The sequence below is a fragment of the Nicotiana tabacum genome, chromosome 13, assembly GCF_000715075.1.
Source record: "Nicotiana tabacum cultivar K326 chromosome 13, ASM71507v2, whole genome shotgun sequence".
Taxonomy (NCBI): domain Eukaryota; kingdom Viridiplantae; phylum Streptophyta; class Magnoliopsida; order Solanales; family Solanaceae; genus Nicotiana; species Nicotiana tabacum.
The window spans coordinates 8875804-8900233 of record NC_134092.1 but is presented as its reverse complement, the minus strand read 5'-3'; the positions used below and the strand labels follow the sequence as shown (position 1 = coordinate 8900233).

The following is a 24430-nucleotide window of genomic DNA, read 5'->3' as shown; positions in this document are numbered from 1 at the left end:
TAAGATAAAAAATGGGTCAATTATATGAATGACCTTGGATGTGGTGGTCTTGAACTTTTGACCCCGTTTGCCCCATGGACAAACTTTAAGTTTAAAAAGCTTTGCCCATAAAGCAAGCGGGAGACAAAAGGTTTGCCTCTGGGCAAGCAGGGGATAAAAATTCAAGACCATCCATTATAGAATCATCTTTAAATTTTTGATAATTTTCTATGATTGAATTCCCTAAATCTATATTTATATCTATATCTATATTATTATAAAAGTATGAATGTTTCACACTAAATGTTGATCGTTTAAAATTTCTTTAAAATATTAATAGACTTTTATTTCCTTCAAAATATAAAAAGCATCTTCAATAAATAATTTCGTAATAGACAATTGTAATATTTAATACTTTTCCTAATTTTACGTGAATTTCTAATGTCTATCAAGCTCCAAATTTTTAGATATAATGTCCTACTTTTTCTTGAAATTCTAATCCATATAAATTTCACATTGACAAGGAGATTGAAGCTCTCTTACCACGATATGAATAGTTTTCATTAAGGAATGAATTCTTCAATAATCGACTTTATCAACCATCACCTCACGCACGACATTTTGCTTAAGAGTTCATTTGCATGCCTTGCAATTTTTACATATAATTTGTACATATTTGAGATGTGATGAGCAGACAATTTTGATTTGTGAGGTTTTGAACAAAGCAAGAAACCGAGGAAGCTAATATTTTGACGATATTTTATGAAATAGTAGCTGAATTATAAGGTACGTTTATAGGAGAAATTCAAAAATAGCCAGATTTACAAGTCGTGATTAAAAAATAGTTACAATTTCAAAAGTAATCGAAATTTAGCTACTTTTCATGTAAAGATAAATCTGAACGAAAACACTGTTCAAAATCCGGAAAATACTCCAGCATAATATACTGGAATTCCAGTATATTATACTGGAGTTCCAACATAAGTATACTGGAACTCCAGTATATTATACTGGAGTATTTTATATTATACTGGAGTTCCAGCATAATATACTGGAGTTCCAGTATAATATACCGATCCAGCATAATATGCTGGAAGTTCATATACAGGTGCTCCAATCTCCAGTATATTATGCTGGAACTTTCCACGTATTGGAGTTTCAGCATAATATGCTGGAAGTTCATACACATGTGCACAAATCTCGAGTATATTATGCTGGAACTTTCCGTATTGCAGCAAAATAGTGGCTATTTTTCAATGCCTTTGCAAACACTGACTATTTTTCAATTACCAGTCCGAAACTGGCTAGCCCGTGCTATTTTTATTATGTTTATCCTTTGAGTATAAGTTTTTTTTACCCTAATAGCTATTGGGCCGAGAACAAGCAATAAAGTCAGGCTAATTTGGGATCTGGGTTCAGTAGTGAGCCCAAGAACTATTCTATTAAAAGAGTAGTGGTCGGTGATTTTGAGATTATGCGTATTGTTGAGAACTTTGTTCTCCTCTCGTCTCGGTTCTTATGGCTTCTTCCTCTGGACTATTTCTTTTTGTTCTCCGTGCGCTCTCTCTATCCTTCTTCTGTGAATCTCCTTCTTAGTTCTAGTTTCTATTATTGTAATGATTGACTCTTTGGGTTTATGAATTAAACTTATCATTTTCCTCATTTACTTTGTGTTGTGGATTCGGGTTCATAATATGTTTCATAAATTATATGATATTTTGTTATAGGAGATTTAAATAAAATATTTAGGGACCAATGGTGTCTTGTTATCAGTGCTCGAAATATTACAGTGCGAGTACAAAAAAGGAAACCGTAAACAAAAGAAATTTCCAAGTCGAATACATATATTAGTAGTGGTTGATACGTAATAAATTCGTTGACTACTTTATAATTTGACTTATATTATTAGATCAAATTGCAAGAATTAAATAGGGAACAAAAACTTATTAATGAAAATAGCAACATCAATTGATCAAAAAGTAAAACAAAACAAGATCTCTCTCTTAATGAAAATTGTAAAAATAATTACACTAGCAGTAGCAATAATGTACATTATTCAACACTTCCGGTGAAAATAATAATTAAAAGAATAAACCTTAAATGTTACAAGGTAAAATATATCACTAAAACAAGCTCATAATCATCTTCTTTCTTGTGCTCACCACATGTAGAAACGTGCTTACCAATTTTTTAATCCCATAATTAGTGCTGGAATTTTGTGATACAATTCCATCATTACCAGCAAGAATTCTGTACTTGTCTTTCCTCGTAAAATTTGTACACTCAAACCCTAATGTTGCAGCCAAAATCCTTTGAACATAATTTGCAACATCATGTGGACTTTTCCCAGATGAACACGTGGCTTCCATTGGCAACTGATTCAAGAATGTTACCTCATAAACTGGTCTAGGATTCATAAAAAAGAAAATTGGGTCCATTGCTTTCCATCCCCTAGCTGTTGTTGCATGAAAAAAACCAACCCTATAATTCATAGCCACTGGCACTATACGATCGGTTAATTCTGCAAAAAGTGCACTAAATCTTAATAAAAATGGTTCCCTACATGTTGTTCCTTCAGGACAAACAGCTAAATTTCCTTTTTCGAGTTGACGTTTGATTTTTTGCGCGTCTATATCTCGAATTCTTGTCAAACCGATTGTTGGTATTGGGGATAAAATTTTGGTTAATCGGGAGATTGAGTAAGTTACTGCTGGGATTTTACGTTGAAGTACGGTGGAAAGGACGACAGGGTCCATGAGAGTTCGGTGTGTGCAGACGAATAGCACGCCCGAGTTTGTGGTTGAGGCCGATGGTGGTGGTATTCCTTTAACAATGATTTTTCCACCAAATAAAGGAGTTAAATAGGGAACTATCCAAAATGGAAATATTAAGCCAATGACAATTCGAATTATAGCCAATATAATGCCAAATGGAATCCATAGAAGGATTATTAGTGATGAAAATGGTGTTGGACGAATAACAAGACGACCGTCATGAAAAATTACTGGTAATGGCTTGATAATAAGGTGGTGGTAGTCCTCATTTTTGCTGCTCAAGAATGGTGGTTGTGATTGTTCCTGTTACATGCAACATTTTTAAAAATAAGTTTAACTTGTAATTAAGAATATTTTCACTATTAGTGCAATTATTAGTTAACTAGGTAACCATCCATAAAAAAGTAATGCAAGATTACTGATTTATAAAATAAGATAAATTACGCGCTATAACATATTAAGAAACTTGTTAGTATATAATACTCCTATATAATTAAGTTACATCAATCCTTTAACAATATATTTACAAGTTTAACTTCTATGTAATAGTGTTAAAAACTTTATACAATCAAGTTATCTAAAATAAAAAAAAAAGGTAAGTGCCCATAATAAATGAATTAGTAAATGCAAGAATAAAGTAGGGCAACCTACAATAATAGGTTAAATCAAACAACTAGTATAAAAATTTATTCTATTGTTAGTATAGATAAGTTAAATCCTATATTTAATTACATGACCAATGCTGGCATTAAAAGAAAAAAACATTTTTTATCATTCTGTTTGAGATATAGTAGTAATTTTTGGTAAATATACTTACTACTACTATACTAGAATTTTTGTACGTACCTTGCACAAAGAAAGGAATCTAGAACAACCAAGGCCTAAGCTAGGTTGTTCATCACCAAATAATGCAGCAATCCGATCTGAAATCGAGTCAAACTCATCTTTAATAAATCCAGTGGCAAATCCAGATTTGCTAACAACAAGTTCAGTACCAAAAACATTATCAGCTCGTAAATGTTCTTTCACAAATCTCTCCACCATAATTCTTGGAGTTTTTGTCACCACAAATCTCTTATCAAATGAGCTGAATATCTTCCAAGCCTCCATATTAATGTCATCAAAATAAAACTTAGGTAAAACAGCTCTAGCAACTGCTTCAATCTCAGATATTCTTATTCCTGCTGTGGCAACAAAAATAGTAAATTTTAATCCAACATCCCCTTTTCCACATAGCTCGAGAACTCGAATTATCGGCCATAATATTAGCAATAGAGCAAATCGAATTAGCCCCGATGCCTCGAAAGCCATTAACATGAAGTAACAAAAAGGATCAGGATTTTTCAAGAGAATTCCTTCGAACTCAGAAATAACAGATTCCATTTTTAACTTTCTGATTATTATCTTCAAATTTTTTGGTGTTAATTTGTATTTTTTGTAAGGAAACTTTGAAATCAAGAAATGGTTTTGGTTGAGTAGAAGAGTAGTGAATATAAGGATTGTATGTTTTTGTAAAGGGAACGTTTTTTTGACTATGCTCTAATGAGAGAATGAGGTCGTTTATCTGTTCACAACTACCGTTTAATGCATAGAAAACCCTTATTTATATTCAGCTAGCTATAAGCTAAATTTGCATTAATTTTATAAGGTGGACATATTTATGTGGAATATTAAGATTATACGCCACGTTTACATGCAAAGATTGGTTACTTAACTCTACCAACTATTTTAATTTTTTCTACTAACATTTTTTAAAAATAATTTGTGGGAGTCATTAGAGTGGGGTCCATGTATCCACCTCATTATCAGGTTACTTGGATCACTTTTAGGCATAGATGACAGGATTAGTAAACTATATAATACAAGTGGCATATTATTTGTGGCCATTTGTTAGTGCCAAGTGGAAAGTTTCTATATCATTTATTGAATAATTAGTTGCTTCAATTGAAGCAGTAGGATTTGTGTTTCACAAACGGAAGATTTTGATTCAACTCTCTCGTCATCTTGACTATAATTAAATTGCTCCTTACACGTTTTATCTTTTTTTTTTTAAATTATTCTTTTGTTTTATATGTAAGATTTTTCTTATTATGTGGCCAATATTATGTTAAACCCATAATTTAACTATTGAATAATGGACAAATCTCGTCCATTTGTTACTTGACGGACGTTCCGAATTAAAGATTAAGCCATATTATAAATTAGTCATCTCCCTGCATATTAGGGTTACTGCCTCCACATAACTTTTCTATCACTAGAACTGCGGTAACGTATGATAGGGCAAGGTAAGAGAAATCAATTTAACTACAAGACTTCTTTCTGCTCTATTATAGTAATGTCTTCCGCATCAGACACATTTTCTATGACGAATTATATGTGAAATTATCATGTTCAAGTTAAATTTTATGTGATAACATAAACGTATATGCATTAAGTTGTGTTTAAATTATAATCATTTTATTTTGGCCCTCCCATGTGTCAAGTTTTGGTAATAGATAGCTGACGCAAATGGAATGCTCATGCCAACTTAGTCTTTCAAGATATTTTGAGGGTTCTGGCTTTAAATAGACTAGCATTTATTTCTTTTTTTTTTTCCTCATTTTATTTTTATTTTTATCTTTAAGGAGACACAGTGGATGTGAAAATGGTTGACTAGCAGCTTTGCAACGCAACTAAATAGCTGTACCTAATTAAACTTTCACATGTAGATAAACATTGTGCTTTGATTAATTATATCACACTTAACTATGACTTAAATGAATTCATTAAATTGAGTTTTAATACCACTAGTTAAAGTAGTGTTTTCGTGTAAAAATTACCAACTGATAGCTGCTCGGCAGTTTCCATTTATGAAAAATTTGAATTTGGAAAATCCAACCTTATTAAATTTGAAGTTAATTAAGCACAAACTTTCATTTCATTTGTGGAGAATAAAAAGCTGTAAATTAATGAGAGGTCAAAAAGTGAAAGTTCGTCCACCAAATATTCATACCGAGTATGAGTTTCTAATCTGAAGCTATACTGGTAGCTCAACTGTTTCTCACCCCGTTTTCTTTTTTGGATTTTTAAATAATAATTGGACTGCCTATGGAATTTTCTTCCTTTCAAGATATGCTCTTTGCTTTTCGGAGGGAATTGTAACATAATGCTATTTTAATATTCGTCACACTAGTTGAGTAAACTCGGTACAATATTGACAGCATGATCATTCGAGATCTCAATGGATGATTGAGATTCCTTCATCTTTAACTAAAAAACTCTTGTTCGAGCAATGAAAAATAAAAAATATTTTAGTAAGGAACAAACTTTACCCTATCTAAATTAGCCAAACTATCGAGTTTCAGATAGCGACTGCTTGATTTTCTTTTTTAATTAAAAAAATCTTTGTCACATGAGATATGAAGAAAGGAATTTCATAAAAGAAACGCTATTCTATGATACAAGCATTTGTTACACTAGTTGAAGAGACATAGTTTTGGACATGAGGAATATGTTAATAGGACCATAGTCTTATCATCTTTAAAGCAAAGGGAATTGATTTACTTAGCAATAAGTAAAAACTCGACTAAGCTTTGAACTGTTTCTATATTTTAGTGGTATTTTGCTATGCTTGGAACAATAAATGCTCAATATAATTTACTGCATATTAGAGTAAAGATCCAAATTATAAAAAAAATGTTCGTATACTCTTTTTCAACTTCAATCCAAATAATGAAATGCATACTTAAGGACGGGATAAACAAGAAGTTGACTTTTTTCGATGTGGGGGCGTGGAGGGGGAAGGGGTGGCGACGTGGTTGTTTATGTTAAAGTCCAATTTTTTCTTAATAATCGAGTAAACAAATTTTTTTTAACAAGGCTAAAATTTAGATAATCAATCAACTAAACTATTAAGATTCTACGTTAAAGTTCAATTGAAGTGAAGCTTAACGGAAGTCCATGCTGCGCCTACATAAACGTAGACACAAATGTAATTACATTTGGGCTACTCATATTGGTCAATGGAATTTTTTCATTCCTATACCATTTTTCATTCCTATACCATAATACAAACTTATTTACTGAAGTTCTCTAAAGTTTGTTATTTACCTGCTATAACTACATATTATTTACAATTCATATACATTCCCTTAAAAGACTCCTAATTGTTGAATACTACCTTAATTACCATGCTTCTTCCCGACCCTAAAACCAACATCGTTGTTGCAGCTACAGTCTCATACAAAAGTGTACAAGGTAGCGTTGGTTCCTTTCGAATCCACCCCCACATCTGAAGGAATTTGTTTTATTTTCTAGGTAAAAATCCTTCATCAATTATCGCCCTAAAATAGATTTTCATCCAAAAGAGATTATACATAGAAAAAAAAATCCTTCGATGCACCTTCACCGTACTTGGTGATAATCTACTCAACTCACTAATTCGATTCCTCTGAATTTACCCAAAACTTGTACTCAACTTTCTCTCTTAGGTAATTCCCATTTCCTTAACCTCCATTTACGATTCTGATGACCTCGTCATCGATGGTTGCCTCCACCATGCCAAAACTTCTCTTCGATTGCCTCAACCTACTCACGCATGCTTTTATCCAAAACTGACTTCTCTTCAATTTCAATCGGTTTGGTCTGGGAGTCAACTGTGATAGCCAAACTTGTTTATAACTTTCATACGACATTCATACAAATATAATATAAGTATAATAATATACAACTTAAGTACAATTTTTATACAACTTAAATACAATTTTAATATATCTTCAAATGTATTTTAAGTTACAGTTTATCTGATATGCTTTATATAATATCATACAACTTTCATACAAATTATATTTAAAATGTATTTGTATTGATTTGTATGTATTTTGTATGTGGTGTGTTCTTCTTCTTCTTATTCTTCAATTTTTATACTTTCTCAGAACCATCAAGTTCGAGACTGAAGATAAAATCTCTGATCCTATCTTCCATGCTCTCCCAAACATTCTCAACTCTACCAAATCTACCCACTCTAATAAGCATTTTAAGCAAGATATTATATGTAGGCCTACCTAGTTTTCTGATTATTTCGTTCCAATGTTGAGATCAGCCTAAGGGCCAAGTTAGTTTCATTATGATCACATGAAAAGTTAAGATTTTATTGTAACTCCAACAATCAGGTGTTGCCCCTCTATCAATCATATCATGTTAAATTTTATATAATATACAACTTATTTACAACTTTCATACAAAAAATATATAACTTCAACAGAATACAATTTAAATACAATACTCATACAAACATCATACAACTATAATACAACTTTAATATAATTTTATATGTATTTTGTATGTCTTGTATTCTTTTTTTTTCTTCGAGTTCTAATATGAAAATTCAGTCAAAATCAACTATAATCTTCACCAAAAATCCTCAAAATTAAAATATAAACTTCAAAGGATATTCCCAATTTTTTGCAACAACACCAAATTCAAACAAATAATATTTTTAAAAACTCAAATTTGAATTAAAGCTTCTGAGTTTTTTAATGACTGTCAATGGTGGAGAGACAAACACCCTTAAATTTTATGAATTTATAATTTCAATTCGAATAAGTGTGCAACAAAAAAGAAAATTGCTAATTTTAAACTCCATAACTAAACGAATGAAATGCATTATTCAATTCCTTGAATAAGGCAGAAGATAAAGATGAAAAAGGAGAAGAGAATCAGAGAAGATTGAAAGAAGAAAATTAGGGCGGATGAAAGAACACACAGAAAGAGAGAGATAGAGAGAGAAAGCAACGAAGAGAGAAGGAAAAATTGATGTGGTATCAGTTATTACCCATTTAATTGTATATAATTGGTAAATTGTATATGATTATGTAATTAAGTTAAAACTTGAAATGACACCAAATAGCCATTTTAAATGATTACTATTTAAGAATTAGTCAATGTGTCCTGAATATAAGTTTTTCAGTTCAATTTTCCGGACACAAATGTCCTGAATTGTCCTAAAATTAAAAAAAATAGTTCAAATTTTCAGGACAATATAAGTATTGGTTAATCTCTAAATAGCAGCCCTAAGAATGACTATTTGTGCACTTCTTTCACTATAATACAATATGCCCAACTAAAGATTACCAACCAACCTAAGGGCTCGTTTGACAAAACTTCCAATATTTGTTATTTGAAATGACTTCTTCTCAAATGGAGTTTCAATCTTTGAAAAGTGGTACTTTGAAAAAGTAGCAATTTATGTTTGGCTAAATCATTTAACAAGTTTTTTTTTCAATATTAGTGAAACAATTTGTCTTTGGAAATCTTTCCAAATAGTGTTCTAATAGCCAATTTAAAAAAAAGGGTATCTAAGATTAACTTTGCAATTAATCACTATTATTTAAATAGATAAATGATCTTAAATATTTATTGTGATAGACTTGAATTAAAGTTTTCAGAGATAGAGCATGCGAGGCGTATGTGATAAATAGATAATTTGATAAATACTATAAATTTAAGTAAAAATATTTTTGTTCTGAAAAATTAAGTTAGTGCTTCTAAAGAGAAGTTAGAAATTTTTGCTTCTTTTTACAACTCCGTGAACGTAGGCAGCGATCTTTTATGACAAACTAATTTACTTCTTGATCGAGGTCTTTGGTTCAAGTCCAGGACGACCAGCTGCACTAGGGAAAAGAATAAAAGTACTATCTACTTTTTATTATTAACTAACCTAGTTTTAGAATTAAATTTCATTTGGTAAAACCTTTAGTCATTGTTATAAGCCACTTATAGCCTTCGGATTAGGAAAAGAGAAATAGACAATAAGCCAATGGGTTAATGCATGACATATTAGATAAAAATTGGAGACATCAGATATCATTAGCCATCAGTGTAAATATTGATTCAGAATTATTTGTTGGTAAAACACAGAATACACAGACTAATAAGAAAAATATACGAAATTACATACACTGAATTAACACCGAACAAACACTTGAACGTACATGTCAGGCCCAAAGTCTATTTTCTTAACAGTAAGTAACCGCGACAATAGAGATGCTCGATCCATTAATTGGGAGGACAAAAGGTAATGAGATACCGAGGCGCCTTACAATTCTTAAGTCCAGTAGATTCATCAAAAGCATAGCTATAAGCCCTGGGGCAAATAGTCTTAAAAAGTCGCGAAAACGCTGTTGGTTTGCAAGTGTTCTTGTTACCAAATTCTACGGTGCAGCAGTATTTTGGAGAGTTCGTAGCAAGACAAGCACTTTTACATCCAACAACTTTACCTTTGCTCTTTACTGCTAAATATTCAGGACAACATTGATTCAGATCAGTTTCACAAGCAGCAACACCACAACCAGCAATACCACCAATCGGAATCATAGAAACAGGAATATTAAATCCATCAACTAAACTAACATCATAATAATGTCTTGTATTAGTTGTAGTTCCTAATGTCATCTCAACGAGCGTTGCAGGGGGGATTCCTCCGGCCCCTGAACATTTCAGAAGGCCGGAACAATCCCCCGTTTGGCACGATCCTTTACCATTTTCGTCGAAACAACAACCTTGTCTACCCCATATTCTTCCCGACCATAGCTCAGGAATTTCAAGTGTTACTTGTTGGCCAATGTTGAGATGGAATCCGCCGTTGCTCGGCGTCTCGTGTCCTGCTGTTGCAAGAATTCCAGGCCATATGCTTTCTTTGCAATTGTTCACTATAATTAGTTGAGTTCCATCTGCATATTTAACATAAACAACATTAGAAAACTTGTCTAAATATTTTGATAAATTCTTACCTATGGAAAGCTTTAAAAGCATTGAAAAGACATAGGGAGAGAATTATTACTTGAAAAAGATAGATAAAAGGACAAACATAGGAAGAGCAAGAGATGTGAATAAGTTCTCATATTCTTCTGAATTTTATTCTTGATTTGACAAAGTGAGAAAGTAAGCAAAAGGTGACTATGTAAAGGGAGAAAAAATAAGTTCTAACGTGTGAAAAACTCTTTGTTATTTATGAAAAAAACTGCATAGGTCATGTAGAAGAGGTGGTAGCAGTTGAGGGGAGGTACTCTATATGCATTTTCTCCATGTTCCACATTTTCTGGGCAAAATATGATAATTTTCTCTGGTCTTTTATAGATATTTAGCAATAATTAAATTCATGTTTGTTCGTTATTTATATCTTTACAGTATAATCTATCATGATCATGTCTACTTTGCTTTGCTTATTTTTTTAAATCTATTTATTTATCCAAGGAGCCTTAAATCAACGATAAAGTTATCTTTGTCTGACGTACAAGTCACGGATTCGAGCCGTGGAAGCAGGGTAGAATGTTTACATCACACCTTTGGGGTACAACCCTTACCCTGACCCTGCGTGAACCGCAATACCATGTGCATCAGACTGCCCTTATTTATTTTATCTGGTTCAAAGCTGGCAAACACATTAAAATTAAATCTGTTAAGGATATGGATGGAAATGATTTAGCTAATTTTCCCACTTAGTTTAGTGAAAAAGTTTAGAAAATTAAATTCTTAAAAATCTTCTTGCTAGGTCATCCACTGAAAAAAGGTGATTAATTTTCAAAGAAATCCAATGACACCTCTTACTTTTTAAATTTTTAATGAGTGTAAAAAGGAGCTTTTTAGTGTGCAAGTGCAACTATGTTTTGAGATTGATAAAGTTATTTTGCACTTATTCCTACAATTATAGATCTCGAGGAGAAAAAAGGAGCAATTCTTGAAACTCCAAATGAGTACAGCTTCCTGGCACCAACTTATTCACTGAAATCAGCAAAAACAACTTACTGTACTTGGTGTTTATACTTAATCTTAGTATTTACTCCCTCCGCTCCGCAATAAGTGATCATATTACTTTTTTATTTTGGTTCAAAATAAGGGTCCATTTACATAATCAAGAAAGAATTAATTTTATTTTTCCAAAATTTGCCCGTATTTACATATTCTAATGTGTCAAGATAACAATTAATTAAGGTTAATTTAGTGAATACATACTTTTTTCGTAGGATTTCGTATTTCCTTAATGAGTGTGTCAAAGGTAAAATGAACACTTATTGTGGACCGGAAGGAGTACAATTTAAAGTGAGAGTACATATAAAGCATCATAGTTGAGTGATAAATGTGTATATAAAAAACATATCTCTTGCATTAATTATTTTAGTGTAACAAAAAAAGTTGCGAATAAATTTCCATATTGATCACCTCTTTTACCGTTCAAACAATTGAGAGCGCAAATCAAAAGCTTGAATCAAGAACTCAGTTATCTGAGAAATCTGTCGTATCTATAGTTGAGGACCCATATAAAAGCCATCTTCTTGTACTTTCCAATAACAAAAGTGGACAGGAAAATTACCTAAGCAAATGGTTAAAAACTGCTCAAGGGACCTTCCTATTCACCGGTGTTATTGGATGGTACATGAAGATGACTTTTATATGTTCCTCAACTCGTAACGGGTCACACCAAAATAATTTTATTGTTACTATTTATTTATTAATCTGAAACTGTTTTTCTCTTAACCTGTAATGATCCGACCGGTCGTTTTGAGCTCTAGCGCGTCGTTCGGCGGTTTGAGGCCATGAGCAGCTTCACTTCAGGTATTATGACTAGTACGCATGATCAGAATTGAATTTCGGGAAGTTCGGAGTTGAATTGGAAAGAAAATTCTCATTTCGAAAGCTTTAAGTTGGAAGAATTGACTAAGATTGAATTTTAGAGTAAACGGCCTCGGAATCAGGATTTGAAGGTTCCAGCAGGTTCGTATGATGATTTTGGACTTGGGCGTTTATCCGGGTTGAATTTTGGATGACTCGGAAGCATTTCGACACCTATTGTGGAATTTAGCACTTTGGAAGAATTTCATGAATTTGGGGTGGAGGTGAATTTTATGTTATCGATATCCGTTTGGGATTCCGAGTCTAGGAATGGCTCCGTATGGTTATTCTGGTATTGGGAGCGCGTCCGGAAGTGGATTCGGAGGTCCGTAGGTCATTTTGGAGTCATTTGGCTAAAGATAGAAATTTGAAGGTTTTTGAGAAGTTTGACCGGAAGTGAATTTTTGATATCGGGGTCGAAATCCGATTCCGGAAGTTGGAGTAGGTCCGTAATGTCAAACGTGACTTGTGTGCAAAATTTGAGAGCAATCGGGCGTGATTTGATAGGTTTCGGCATCGAATGAGGAAGTTTGAAATTCTAAAGTTCATTAAGCTTGGAATGGGGTGTGATTCATGAATTCGATGTTGTTTGATGTGATTTGAAGGCTCGACTAAGTTCGTAATGTGTTTTGGGACGTGTTGGTATAATTGGTTAAGGTCCCGAGGGGCCCGGGTGGATTCCGGGTGGTTAATGGATCGAATTTGGAATTTGAAGAAGGGCTGAAACAGTTGAGCATCTGGTGTAACCGCACCTGCGTGAAGAGGGCCACAGGTACGGAAAAATGGCTCGCAGACGCGGAAGGGGCAGGCTGCTGAGAAACGCATGAGCGCAAAGATTTGCGCACCTACGAAGGCGCATGTGCGAAGAGAGTAACGCATGAGCGGACGCGCAGATGCGCAGCATAGAGCGCAGGTGCGAGAATGTTGGACCGAGCTGGAGCCGCACCTGCGATGGGATTTCCGCAGGTGCGGCCAAGGCACCGCAGGTGCGAACGTCGAGGCTGGGCAGTGTGTTATTTAAAAATGAGGGCTTGGCTCATTTTTACCCCATTTTCTCTATGAGAGCCGATCTTAGAGCGAGATTGGGGCTCATTCTTCGTTATCAATGCCAAGGCAAGTGATTCTTACTTATTATAAGTTAAATACATGGTTTGTATAAGGATTTAAATATGAAAATTAGTATAAATTGTAGGGGGTTTGTGGAAAACCTAGTGTTTGGTATTTTTAGATTTTGACCACGAAATTGGGCATGGAATTGAGAATACACTATATATTTGAGTTTGTGAGGTTATGGGTAAAGTTTATCTTTAAAAATTTTCGGAATCCGGGTACGTGGACTCGAGAGTAATTTTTATCTACTTTTCGATCGGGGTTATAAATTGAATTATATTGAGTATTTAAGTATATATTAATGGGTTTGCATAATCATAGGCTAGTTTTGGAGCGTTGTGCATCGATTCAAGTTGTTTGAAGGGCTCGGAAGCCGATTATGGAACTTCGAAGCGAGGTAAGTCTCCTTTCTAACCTTGTAAGAGGGAATTAACCTCATAGGTGAATTAAATAAATGTCTGTACCTAATTGTGGGGGCTACGTACGTACGAGGTGACGAGAGTCCGTACGTAGCTACTATTATGCTATTGTCCGGATAGTTTAGGACCCGTGTCATGCTATGCTTGGAATGTTTGTGCCCTTACTTGCTAATATAATCACTTAGTCATGATAGAAATTGATAAAAGAATTGTATAAGGTTAAATTCACTTACTTGAAGGTTTGTATGAGATACTTGACTGTAATTGAGAAACTTGTGTTTTCTTGAAAATAATTGTTATTTTAGGATCGGGCCGAGCGCCTCGGTAATAAATAGATGCATCTATGGTTCGCGTCATTTGACCCTCTGGCAGTGCACAATTTAAATATTTGTTGGATCGGGCAGTACGACCTCGACATGATTTGCGCATGCTTGTATTGCTTGCCTTGAAATATATAAATAATGATATTGCCTCCTCAGCCTGAGTTAAATTGTTAAATAATGGGAGATAAATTTGGAGATTTCTTAATTATGAAAGAACTGCTTACTTACTTCAAAATATTGAGCTTGCAACCGTTCATATAATCCATACTTAATTATATCATTGATATCCCATTTATAGCCCATAGTAAGTGTCGAAGTCGACCCCTCGTCACTACTTCTTCGGGGTTAGGCGGGATACTTACTGGGTACGTGTTGATTTACGTACTCATACTATACTTGCTGCACATTTTTGACGTGAAGTGCTGGTTATAAATCGGGAATTGAGGAATTGTAATGGTACTACAGATGTGGTACGGGATGCTTCTCCCTGCGTAGTTGATTGGGCTATTGTCGTCACCTTGTGGAAGGATATTCTGTCATTTCAGCTCAGTAGTTGTACTTCTGAGAGCTTTGAGGCTATGCACAGGTTGCTATGATACTCATGAGTTGTTACCATACAGTAATGACGTGATGGTAGGATGCTTGCCTATGTCCCGGGGCACTGAATGACTTGAAAGGAGGTTTACTCAGTGCATGATTAAGAGATTCAGTATTTTACTTCCGACGAAGGAGAGGCAACCGAACTAAGAATGTTCAGACTTGGGTTGATGGAGTAGCGAGACTCAATATTTTTGAGCGTGGTGGAATCTTCGTCGTTGATGTGGCGTCATCGCCCTCGATTTGTTATGATGTGTTAAGTTCGTCGGTGTTATGGTTTCCTTCAATTCGACTTGGGGCAGGGTATTATATATGGTGCCGAGAAAGCGGTTGTCAGAGGTCGTAGTGTACAATGGTTCAGGATCGAATCGGTATTCCCGATATTGATGGCTCGAGAAAGATGATTTCCGAAGGGTTTAAAGTTGGTAGCGGTCTATCGGTTCAAGTGCTACAGAGGTAGATTTTAATTTAAGGTAACAACTGGGCAGCGAAGGATGAGGAAGGACATGTGGGAGGTGTCTTGTGGTAGTTAAGTTCCTAGAAGGACATGTGGGAGGTGTCTTATGGTAGTTAAGTTCCTAGAAGGCCAAGTGTGAGAAATAAAAGTCGAGTAGTTGCTTAAAGGAGATGGTTTGACCAAAGTGGGAGAGTGGCAAGGTAGCATATGGGTTACGGGGTAGGATAACTACACGTCTTGAGAAAAGTTAGGAGTGATTGGGATTTATGGTGGTCAGTGACTAGGTCTATAGGCTTAATTTGCAATATCGACTGCTATATTGAGGAAGATTGGGTGTGACGGGGGGAGGGGGGGTAGCTTAATATGAAAAAGGATTCAACATGACTTTGGATTGGAATGTATTGTCGCACGTTTAGTTGATGCTAATGGGGAGTGAACGGGCGTGTACAAGCTAGTGAATGAGCACGGGCTCAGGATGGTTTGTTGGCTTCGTGGTAATTGTACTCGGTGCAGCGTTGTGGGAATATGTCGGCATGTAATTTCCACAGGTGGGTTATCTCCTGTGAGCAGGTTAGCGGTCACGTGGTGTTGACAAAGCTTCTGCGAAGAATTCTACTGGCTACCCGGTAAGAGATTGAATATGTAAATGTGGCTAGTGGTTCAGAGTGTTAGTTAAAGGTTAATAGAGGGATTTCGAGGAAATTAGCGGGTTGATTGTGCTAGATCATGTCGATGAAGGAAGAATCTTGGTGGGTTCCAGGTTTATGCAATAGTAGCTTCAAGCTAAGTGGGAGAGTCCCACAGCTACAGTTGGATTGCATAGTCGTCTATTTGTAAGATTTTTTGGGGTATCGGCATATTGATGGGTTGTTACAACTAAGGAGAGAGAACATCAATGGTAATTTGAGCAAGCGATTTGAGGAATGTGTGCTATAGTTGGCCTTATCGATTCATGCTCAGGCTTTGGGAAGATTTAGGATTTATGCTTCGTGTAGAGGCGAGTTACAAGGAAGATGATTCGGCCAGGTGCTTCCTTGAGTGGGTACTCATGTACTAGCAGAGCCTTGGAGTTGATTATATTCGGGACCAAGTCAGAGTGGGTGACTCTCAATAACGGTCCTAGTAGATTCAAAAGTTAAGGCGTGGTGCCTAAGGATTTCGAGTCAATAGTATGGTTGAATATCGAGCTTCTGCAGCGGATTATGATAAATGAGCTTGGAGTGTTCCGTGTTATCTTTGGTCTACGGGGTATCATGAGAGGAATGAGAGCATGTAACTTTGGATTTATAGAAGAATTATCAGAATGGGTGTATCAGTTGAAGACGCGATTATGCGCACAAAGAGGGGTATAAAATGGTTCGTGGGTTTTGGGGACAATGTGGTCTCGTGAAATGGGGTCACTCGGGATGAGTGCGGATTGAGTTCTTTATATTGATAAATGAGTTATTGTTGTTTCTAAGAAAGATCCAAAGTAAATTTTGGAGAAGTCGGGTTTGGTTAGCAATGGTTGAATTGGCATAATAATGGCAATGATAAGCTCTTTCAGTGTGTTGGGTTATTCATGTGATTTGTGATGGTACGTGTGAGGTTTGAAGGTCGCCGTAACCGATCTTATTTGGAGGCTTTCGAGTATTATGGCATGTTATGTGCAGATGGATCCTGGAGAGGTTATGGTAGTTTAGGCCACTACTTGAGGTTGGTATTTTCTGCGGATATGAGGATTCAGTCGCGTGTTGCAATGGTTCTCTTGGAATGAGTTAAGTAAAAGGTTTCTATGTGATGAATGTGTTTACCCTATTAGTAGTTCGAAAGTTAAGATGAAATTCTTGTACTCTTGCGCATTGGCATGATTAAGTGCAGCGATCAACATGGGATTCAGAAGTTGAAGATCAAGATTGCGGTTTAGTGTTGACAAGAATGTCGAGAGATTGGATGAGCGGGAAAGGATTCAGATGGTTAGAGTAAGCTGGTATTGTCTTTAGCATCAGTGTCCTGTGGAAGAGGCTTTGAGTAATAATTTCGGATTTCTGATTTGCTTTACAGCGTTTGTGCGGCCGGTGGTATGGATGTGCAGACTTGTTATCTGGTGCGGAAGCACGTTCCACGGGAAGATTATATAAGTGTGACATGTAGTCACTTGATTGATCGAAGATTGGAACCGAGTATGGAGATTGCGGTACTATTGTTCATGTGAGAATTTATGCCTGGAGGGCGCTCGGTTCATTTGGTTGTGGACTGTGGAGGTTTGTTCCAGATATGATGGTCGTTCTTGTGTGATATGGGGAAAAGAGTTATTATGGATCCTTGAAAGGTTATTAGCCTAGTACGGTGCGATCAGAATCGGCTTGAGGTCTGTGGGTGGATTTAAATGTGAACATGGGCTCTATGTCAGGCCGGATGTGTTCATTTCAGCTTAGCGCTCCTTGTGGAGGAGTATTCGGATGTTGGATGTTATTTTGTCGTCGGCTACTTCATGTAATACTATATTGTGCTGTGTGAGTTGTGAAACGACTTGTTAATTTCATTTGTGTTGAGGTTCCGCGTAGCGATGATGTTATGTGAGCAGGATGGCTCTCGAGATTCAGATCATATATCACACCTTAGTTGTGCTTGACTTTTGTAGCGTATGGCACTATCTGTCTCCCCAGGGATGGTATTATGCACTTAACATGCTTATGGCCGATATTCGGGTATTTTGTAATAATGAGCATTCTAGCTCGGTAAGTATCTCCTTATATAGATTTTATGTTCGGATCGGGTTGCGCGCCACAACAGTGTGATGTTGAGTACAGTCCCCTATATCTATTTTTGTGTGTTTTGTTTTCCATTTTCTGAGGAAGGTTCGTAACACTTTTTCGGTTGTCTAGTTAGTTACGTGGGTTGAGTAGTTCTTTCCAGAGTTCGTTTTCCTTATGTATCGCATTCAAGTTTGTAGCTTATTGGCACATTGTGGCATCACATGAGACTTTTGACAGCGTGTGAGGTGGCTTATTACGTTATATTATGGTTTTATAATAACAACTATTAACCATAATTTATATATTTAATAATGAATTTAATATAGTATGGTATAATTATTTAATTAACATATTAATAAATTATAGTAATCCAATATTAATATATATTATTATATTCATATAAGTCAGTTATATCATACCATTATTATTGATTATATATAGGTTTACCCAAATAATTATCTTTATTTGTTGTATTAATACGTTAATATATATTAGATATATTAGTACAGTTATATCATACCAATATGTATAAATATACCTATATTTATACTTGACAATTACGTATAATATAATTACGGATAATATCACGATATATAACTATATGTAATCATAAATACATAATATACTATTTTATCATGTACCTTATTATAACCAGTATAGCCGAAATTAATTATGCTTATAAGATATACAATCATTATAATATCATATTTCGTGATGTTATTATAATTTAAATTATACTATATATCTATTTACATATAGTTATATTTTTTACTATAATAATATGGAATATTATAGAATAAGTATCGATATTCAGTCCAAAATGAGGTAATGGTTCTTGTCAAGGGAGAAACTCAATGAATGGTTGACTCGGCAGTTGGTTGTAAATTTCTACGCATTTTTTCCGCTGCGACAGCATTTCAAGAATTGGAACCAGACTTATATATGTCATAAGGTGCATGGTGAGCATTAGGTTCGTGGAATTTTGGCTATTGTTATCAGAGGATATTATTATGGTCATGTGAATTATGCGGTGCATGGTGTGAATTCAGCAAAGGTATGCAGTCATGTTTTGGTACATTGTGTGGTGATTGATACAGTGATCGTATGTTGGAAACAGGCCTTGCAGAAGATTTCGGATGTTGGAATTTGGCTCTAAGGCTAATTTGACTAAGCAAAAAGGGGAATCTTCAGATTTACTCGAGCTAGTATGCTCAACTGAGTTGTGGTAGCACGGGTAGGTGCACGAGGTATTAAGCAGTGATTTCAGACAATTCTAGAGCAGTTCTTAGCACGATCGAGGACGAACGTATGTTTAAGTGGGAGAGAATGTAACGCCCCGACCGGTCGTTTTGAGCTCTAGCATGTCGTTCGGCGGTTCGAGACCATGAGCAGCTTCACTTAAGGTATTATAACTGGTACGCGTGGTCGGGATTGAATTTCGGGAAGTTCGGAGTTGAATTAGAAAGAAAATTCTCATTTCGAAAGCTTTAAGTTCGAAGAATTGACTAAGATTGGATTTTAGAGTAAACGACCTCGGAATCGGGATTTGAAGGTTCTAGCAGGTTTGTATGATGATTTTATACTTGGGCGTTTGTCCGGGTCGAATTTTGGATGACCCGGGAGCATTTCGGCACCTATTGTGGAAGTTAGCACTTTGGAAGAATTTCATGAATTTGGGGGGAAGGTGAATTTTATGTTACTGATGTCCGTTTGGGATTTCGAGTGTGGGAATGGCTCTGTATGGTGATTCTGGTGTTGGGAGCGTATCCGGAAGGGGATTCGGAGGTCCGTAGGTCATTTTGGAGTCATTTGGCTAAAGTTAGAAATTTGAAGGTTTTTGAGAAGTTTGACCGAAAGTGGACTTTTTGATATCGGGGTCGGAATCCGATTTCGAAAGTTGGAGTAGGTCCATAATGTCAAACGTGACTTGTGTGCAAAATTTGAGGGCAATCGGACGTGATTTGATAGGTTTCGGCATCGAATGAGAAAATTTGAAATACTAAAGTTCATTAAGCTTTGGAATGGGGTGCGATTCATGAATTCGACATTGTTTAATGTGATTTGAAGGCTCAACTAACTTCATAATGTGTTTTGAAACGTGTTGGTATAATTGCTTAAGGTCCCGAGGGCCCCGGGTAGATTCCGGGTGGTTAACAGATCGAATTTGAAATTTGAAGAAGGGCTGAAGCAACTGAACATCTGGTGTAACCGCACCTGCGTGAAGAGGGCTGCAGGTGCGGGAAAATGGCTCGCAGAAGCGGAAGGGACAGGCTGCTGAGAACCGTAGGAGCGGAAAGATTTGCGCATCTGCGAAGGCGCAGGTGCGAAGAGAGTAATGCAGGAGCGGACGCGCAAATGCGCTGCATGGAGCGCATGTGCGAGAATGTTGGGCCGAGCTGGAGCCGCATCTGCGATGGGATTTTCGCAGGTGCGGGACCGCAGATGCGGCCAAGGCACCGCAGGTGCGAACGTCGGGGTTGGATAGTGTGTTCTTTAAAAATGAGGGCTTGGCTCATTTTCACCCCATTTCTCCATGAGAGCCGATCTTGGAGCGAAATTGGAGCTCATTCTTCGTCATCAATGCCAAGGCAAGTGATTCTTACTTATTATAAGTTAAATACATGGTTGGTATAAGGATTTAAACATGAAAATTAGTATAAATTGTGAGGGTTTTGGTAGAAGACCTAGAATTTGGTATTTTTAGATTTTGACCACGAAATTGGGCATGGAATTGAGAATACACTATATATTTGAGTTTGTGAGGTTATGTGTAAAGTTTATCTTCAAAAGTTTTTGGAATCCGGGCACGTGGGCCCGAGGGTGATTTTTATCAACTTTTCGATTAGGGTTGGAAATTATTATAAATTGGATTATATTGAGTGTTTGAGTATATATCAATGCGTTTGCATAATCATTGGCTAGTTTTGGAGCGTTGTGCATCGATTCAAGTTGTTTGAAGGGCTCGGAAGCCGGTTATGGAACTTCGGAGCGAGGTAAGTCTCCTTTCTAATCTTGTAAGATGGAATTAACCCATAGGTGAATTAAATAAATATTTGTACCTAATTGTCAGGGCTACGTACGTACGAGGTGACGAGAGTCCGTACGTAGCTACTATTATGCTATTGTTCGAGTAGTTTAGGACCCGTATCATGCTATACTTAAAATGTTTGTGCCCTTACTTGCTAATATAATCACTTAGTCATGATAGAAATTGATAAAAGAATTGTATAAGGTTAAATTCACTTACTTGAAGGTTTGTATGGGATACTTGACTGTAAATGAGATACTTGTATTTTCTTGAAAATAATTATTATTTGTGGATTGGGCCGAGCACCTCGGTAGTAAATAGATGCATCTATGGTTCGTGCCATTCGATCCTCTGGCAGTGCACAATTTAAATATTTGTTGGATCGGACCGTACGACCTCGGCATGATTTGCGCATGCTTGTATTGCTTGCCTTTAAATTTATAAATAATGATATTGCCTCCTCGGCCTGAGTTAAATTGTTAAATAATGGGAGATAAATTTGGAGATTTCTTAATTATGAAAGAACTGCTTACTTACTTCAAAATATTGAGCTTGCAACCATTCATATAATCCATACTTAATTATATCATTGATATCCCATTTATAGCCCATAGTAAGTGTCGAAGTCGACCCCTCGTTACTACTTCTTCGGGGTTAGGTGGGATACTTACTGGGTACGCGTTGATTTACGTACTCATACTACACTTGCTGCACATTTTTGTGCAGGTACACATATGTTTAGCGGCCTTGTGGGCGCAGAGGCGCGATTATGGCGGGGACTTAGGTGAGCTGCATTCTATACGACACACTGCACCCAACAGAGTCTCCTTCAGAGTATTGTATTTTCTTTCCTGTCCAAGTTGTATTCCGAACAGTTATCGTATTTTATTTTAAATTTCTAGAAAAGGCTCATGCACTTGTGACACCGGGTTCTGGGATGATTATGAGATGTTCACTATTGGAATTGGAAAACATTATTATTTATTCTGTAAATTCATCTTTTACTAGATAAATTGAAGTGAATTTACGATTTCAGAAATATTAAAATGAGAATTTAATTAACTATTTAGTGTTGGCTTGCCTGACAGTGGTGTCCGACACCATCACAACCTTTAACGGATTTTGGATCGTGAAATAACCTGCATAGTAGAGGCTTGATTTTAAGGAGAGCATAAATCTATGGACAGTTACAGAATTTGAGCTTGAACAGATGTCTGTCTCCCTTTTCTTCTACTTATGAGTTATTTTTTTGGATTGCAGGTAAACTTGTTAAAATTTTCTCTTATTTTTTTTGTTTGTTTAAAATTAAATTTTAGTTAGAAGAATTAGTGCTTGTACAAGTTCCTCTTTCTCCCCTAGCTAGGAGTGAGTTACTATTTATGTATAGAGTCCGAGCTAGTTATAGTTAGGGGCGAAGGGAGAGTAGAAGCTAAAGTTTCAGCTTAATCTAGTAGCATTGGTCACAACTCCCAATCATATATTTGTCTCGAGAAGTTCATTGAATATGTACTAATTATTAATTCAGAATTCAGTAACTTAAAAGATTTAGAATCACAAACTAATAAATTTTAAATCCTGGCTCCGCCTCTGATTACAGCAGATTCTGAACCGCTACGTCTAGTCTAGATCAGTCACTGGCCGAGCATTAATAATATTAATAAGATTGTGCATGAACCCTGTTAGCTCTGGTTTAATACATAGATCTTATCTTCATTTTTGTGATTCCAAACGTGCTTATTGACTATAACAAGCTAATTCTTTGTAGCTAATAAATTGTATTATTGACTTGCCACTTTCTTTCTTTTGTTTTCTTTTTTATATGAGTATGATGAAGGTGTTGAACAGAGAGAAGGGAGAATAAATGGAAAAAGCCATAGTGCAGTTAGTTGAGTTTTGTCCTTATATAAATGTGCTTTTGTTGATGTGAATAAGTAGAAGTTACATAATAAAAGGATAGTTTGGTGCACTAAGCTCCCGTTATGTGCGGGGTCCGGAGAAGGATCGTACCACAAGGGTCTATCGTACGCAATCTTACCCTGCATTTTTGCAAGAGGCTGTTTCCACGGCTCGAACTCGTGACCTCCTGGTCACATGACAATAATTTTACCAATTACACTAAAGCTCCCCTTCAAATTGTGTATTGAATTTATTTTCCCTTAGTATTTTGAAATTATATCAAAGTTAGGAATTGGCAAATCTGAACCAGATGATTTGATAGCTTAAACATAGATCTTATCTTCATTCTTGTTATCCCAAACATGCTTAATTAATTGACCGTAAAAAGCTTATTTTCCTATGTAATAATACTTTGCTGGTGAAGATACTGTCACAAAATGCTATAATCAACTCGCTTTTTTTTTTTTTTTTTTCTCTCGTGATTATTTCACGAGTTCGAGCCGTGAAATCAGCCACTAATATTTGCATCATAGTAGACTGCCTACATCACACCCCCTTAGGGTGTGGTCCTTCTTCGAACTTTACGTGAATGCGGGATGCTTCGTAGACCGGACTAATACCCTGCCGAGTATGATGATGGTTTTGAAAAGAGAGAAGAGAGAATAAATAACAAAGCTGCAGTACAAGAGACCTTACATACAGTTTACAGTTTTAGGTTTTGTCCATATATAAATATGCCTTTCACCTGTAATATATGATTTGTGCTGCTGGCTTGTCCATATCATTTCAAGGTGGGCGAAGAAAAGATTTGGAGACATTACACAAAATGGACATTAGCCAATATACAATTTACGTAAAATCAAAGACAAGACAGGCTTGCACATGGCAACTAAAAGATCAATCACGTTTCATATGCTTTTAATAATTTAAGCACTTCCCCCCAAACCAAATGTAGCCGTCGCCGAATTTAGATTTAGTCGGACCCCAATGAAAATATCAGATACCGGATAAAAAATCAAAATAAATGCAAAACGGCTTCATAGCCACTTAAACTTGCAACTGATTTTCATCCCGAAGCATCTCTACTTGTATATTTGAGAATTTATAAACCTGTTTGACCGTTGACCATACATATGTGACATATGTTAGTCCTAGTCAGCTGCTTTGCATGTATTTCATGTCAGCCTGGAGCGTGAAGCTCCTTTTTTCAATGCCCAATGGTAATAAGGGCATTTATTTAAAGACTTTCTCGCGGGATCTTATTTTTTATGACACTTCAAAACTTATATCAATTTTTAAGACAAAAGTGTTAAGAATGGGGTTGAAGGGATACTTTTGTGATTAGTGTTAATGACATAGGGAGTGTTTAGCTAAGCTTATAAACTGATCAAACTAGCTTATAAGCACTTTTCGGCTTATCTACGCGTTTGGTAAAGTTAAAAGTACTTATAAGCCAAGTGC

At 35.8% G+C, this 24430-nt stretch overlaps 2 protein-coding genes across 2 annotated transcripts; both read right to left on the bottom strand.

Moving 5' to 3' along the window:
• Positions 1 to 1922: 1922 nt before the first annotated feature.
• Positions 1923 to 4290, bottom strand: LOC107808659 (glycerol-3-phosphate acyltransferase 5-like). The gene is made up of 2 exons (XM_016633199.2): positions 3600 to 4290; positions 1923 to 3056 (listed from the first exon to the last, which is right to left on the bottom strand). Exons 1-2 carry the CDS (start codon positions 4134 to 4136, stop codon positions 2103 to 2105), a joined length of 1491 nt encoding a protein of 496 aa, XP_016488685.1. The 5' UTR covers positions 4137 to 4290; the 3' UTR covers positions 1923 to 2102.
• Positions 4291 to 9596: 5306 nt separating this feature from the next.
• Positions 9597 to 10838, bottom strand: LOC107808661 (thaumatin-like protein). The gene is made up of 2 exons (XM_016633200.2): positions 10573 to 10838; positions 9597 to 10462 (listed from the first exon to the last, which is right to left on the bottom strand). The coding sequence occupies exons 1-2, from the start codon at positions 10631 to 10633 to the stop codon at positions 9789 to 9791; spliced, it is 735 nt and encodes a 244-aa protein (XP_016488686.2). The 5' UTR covers positions 10634 to 10838; the 3' UTR covers positions 9597 to 9788.
• Between the last annotated feature and the right edge of the window lie 13592 nt (positions 10839 to 24430).

What these genes read in the sequence shown, in the direction of transcription:
- LOC107808661 (XM_016633200.2), bottom strand. Translation starts at nt 10,633, where the DNA reads ATGAGAACTTATTCACATCTCTTGCTCTTCCTATGTTTGTCCTTTTAT. An exon ending in CTTTTATCTATCTTTTTCAA is followed by an intron (nt 10,463 to 10,572) that starts GTAATAATTCTC and finishes TTAAATATGCAG; the next exon opens with ATGGAACTCAACTAATTATA.
- LOC107808659 (XM_016633199.2), bottom strand. Translation starts at nt 4,136, where the DNA reads ATGGAATCTGTTATTTCTGAGTTCGAAGGAATTCTCTTGAAAAATCCT. An exon ending in GATTCCTTTCTTTGTGCAAG is followed by an intron (nt 3,057 to 3,599) that starts GTACGTACAAAA and finishes TGCATGTAACAG; the next exon opens with GAACAATCACAACCACCATT.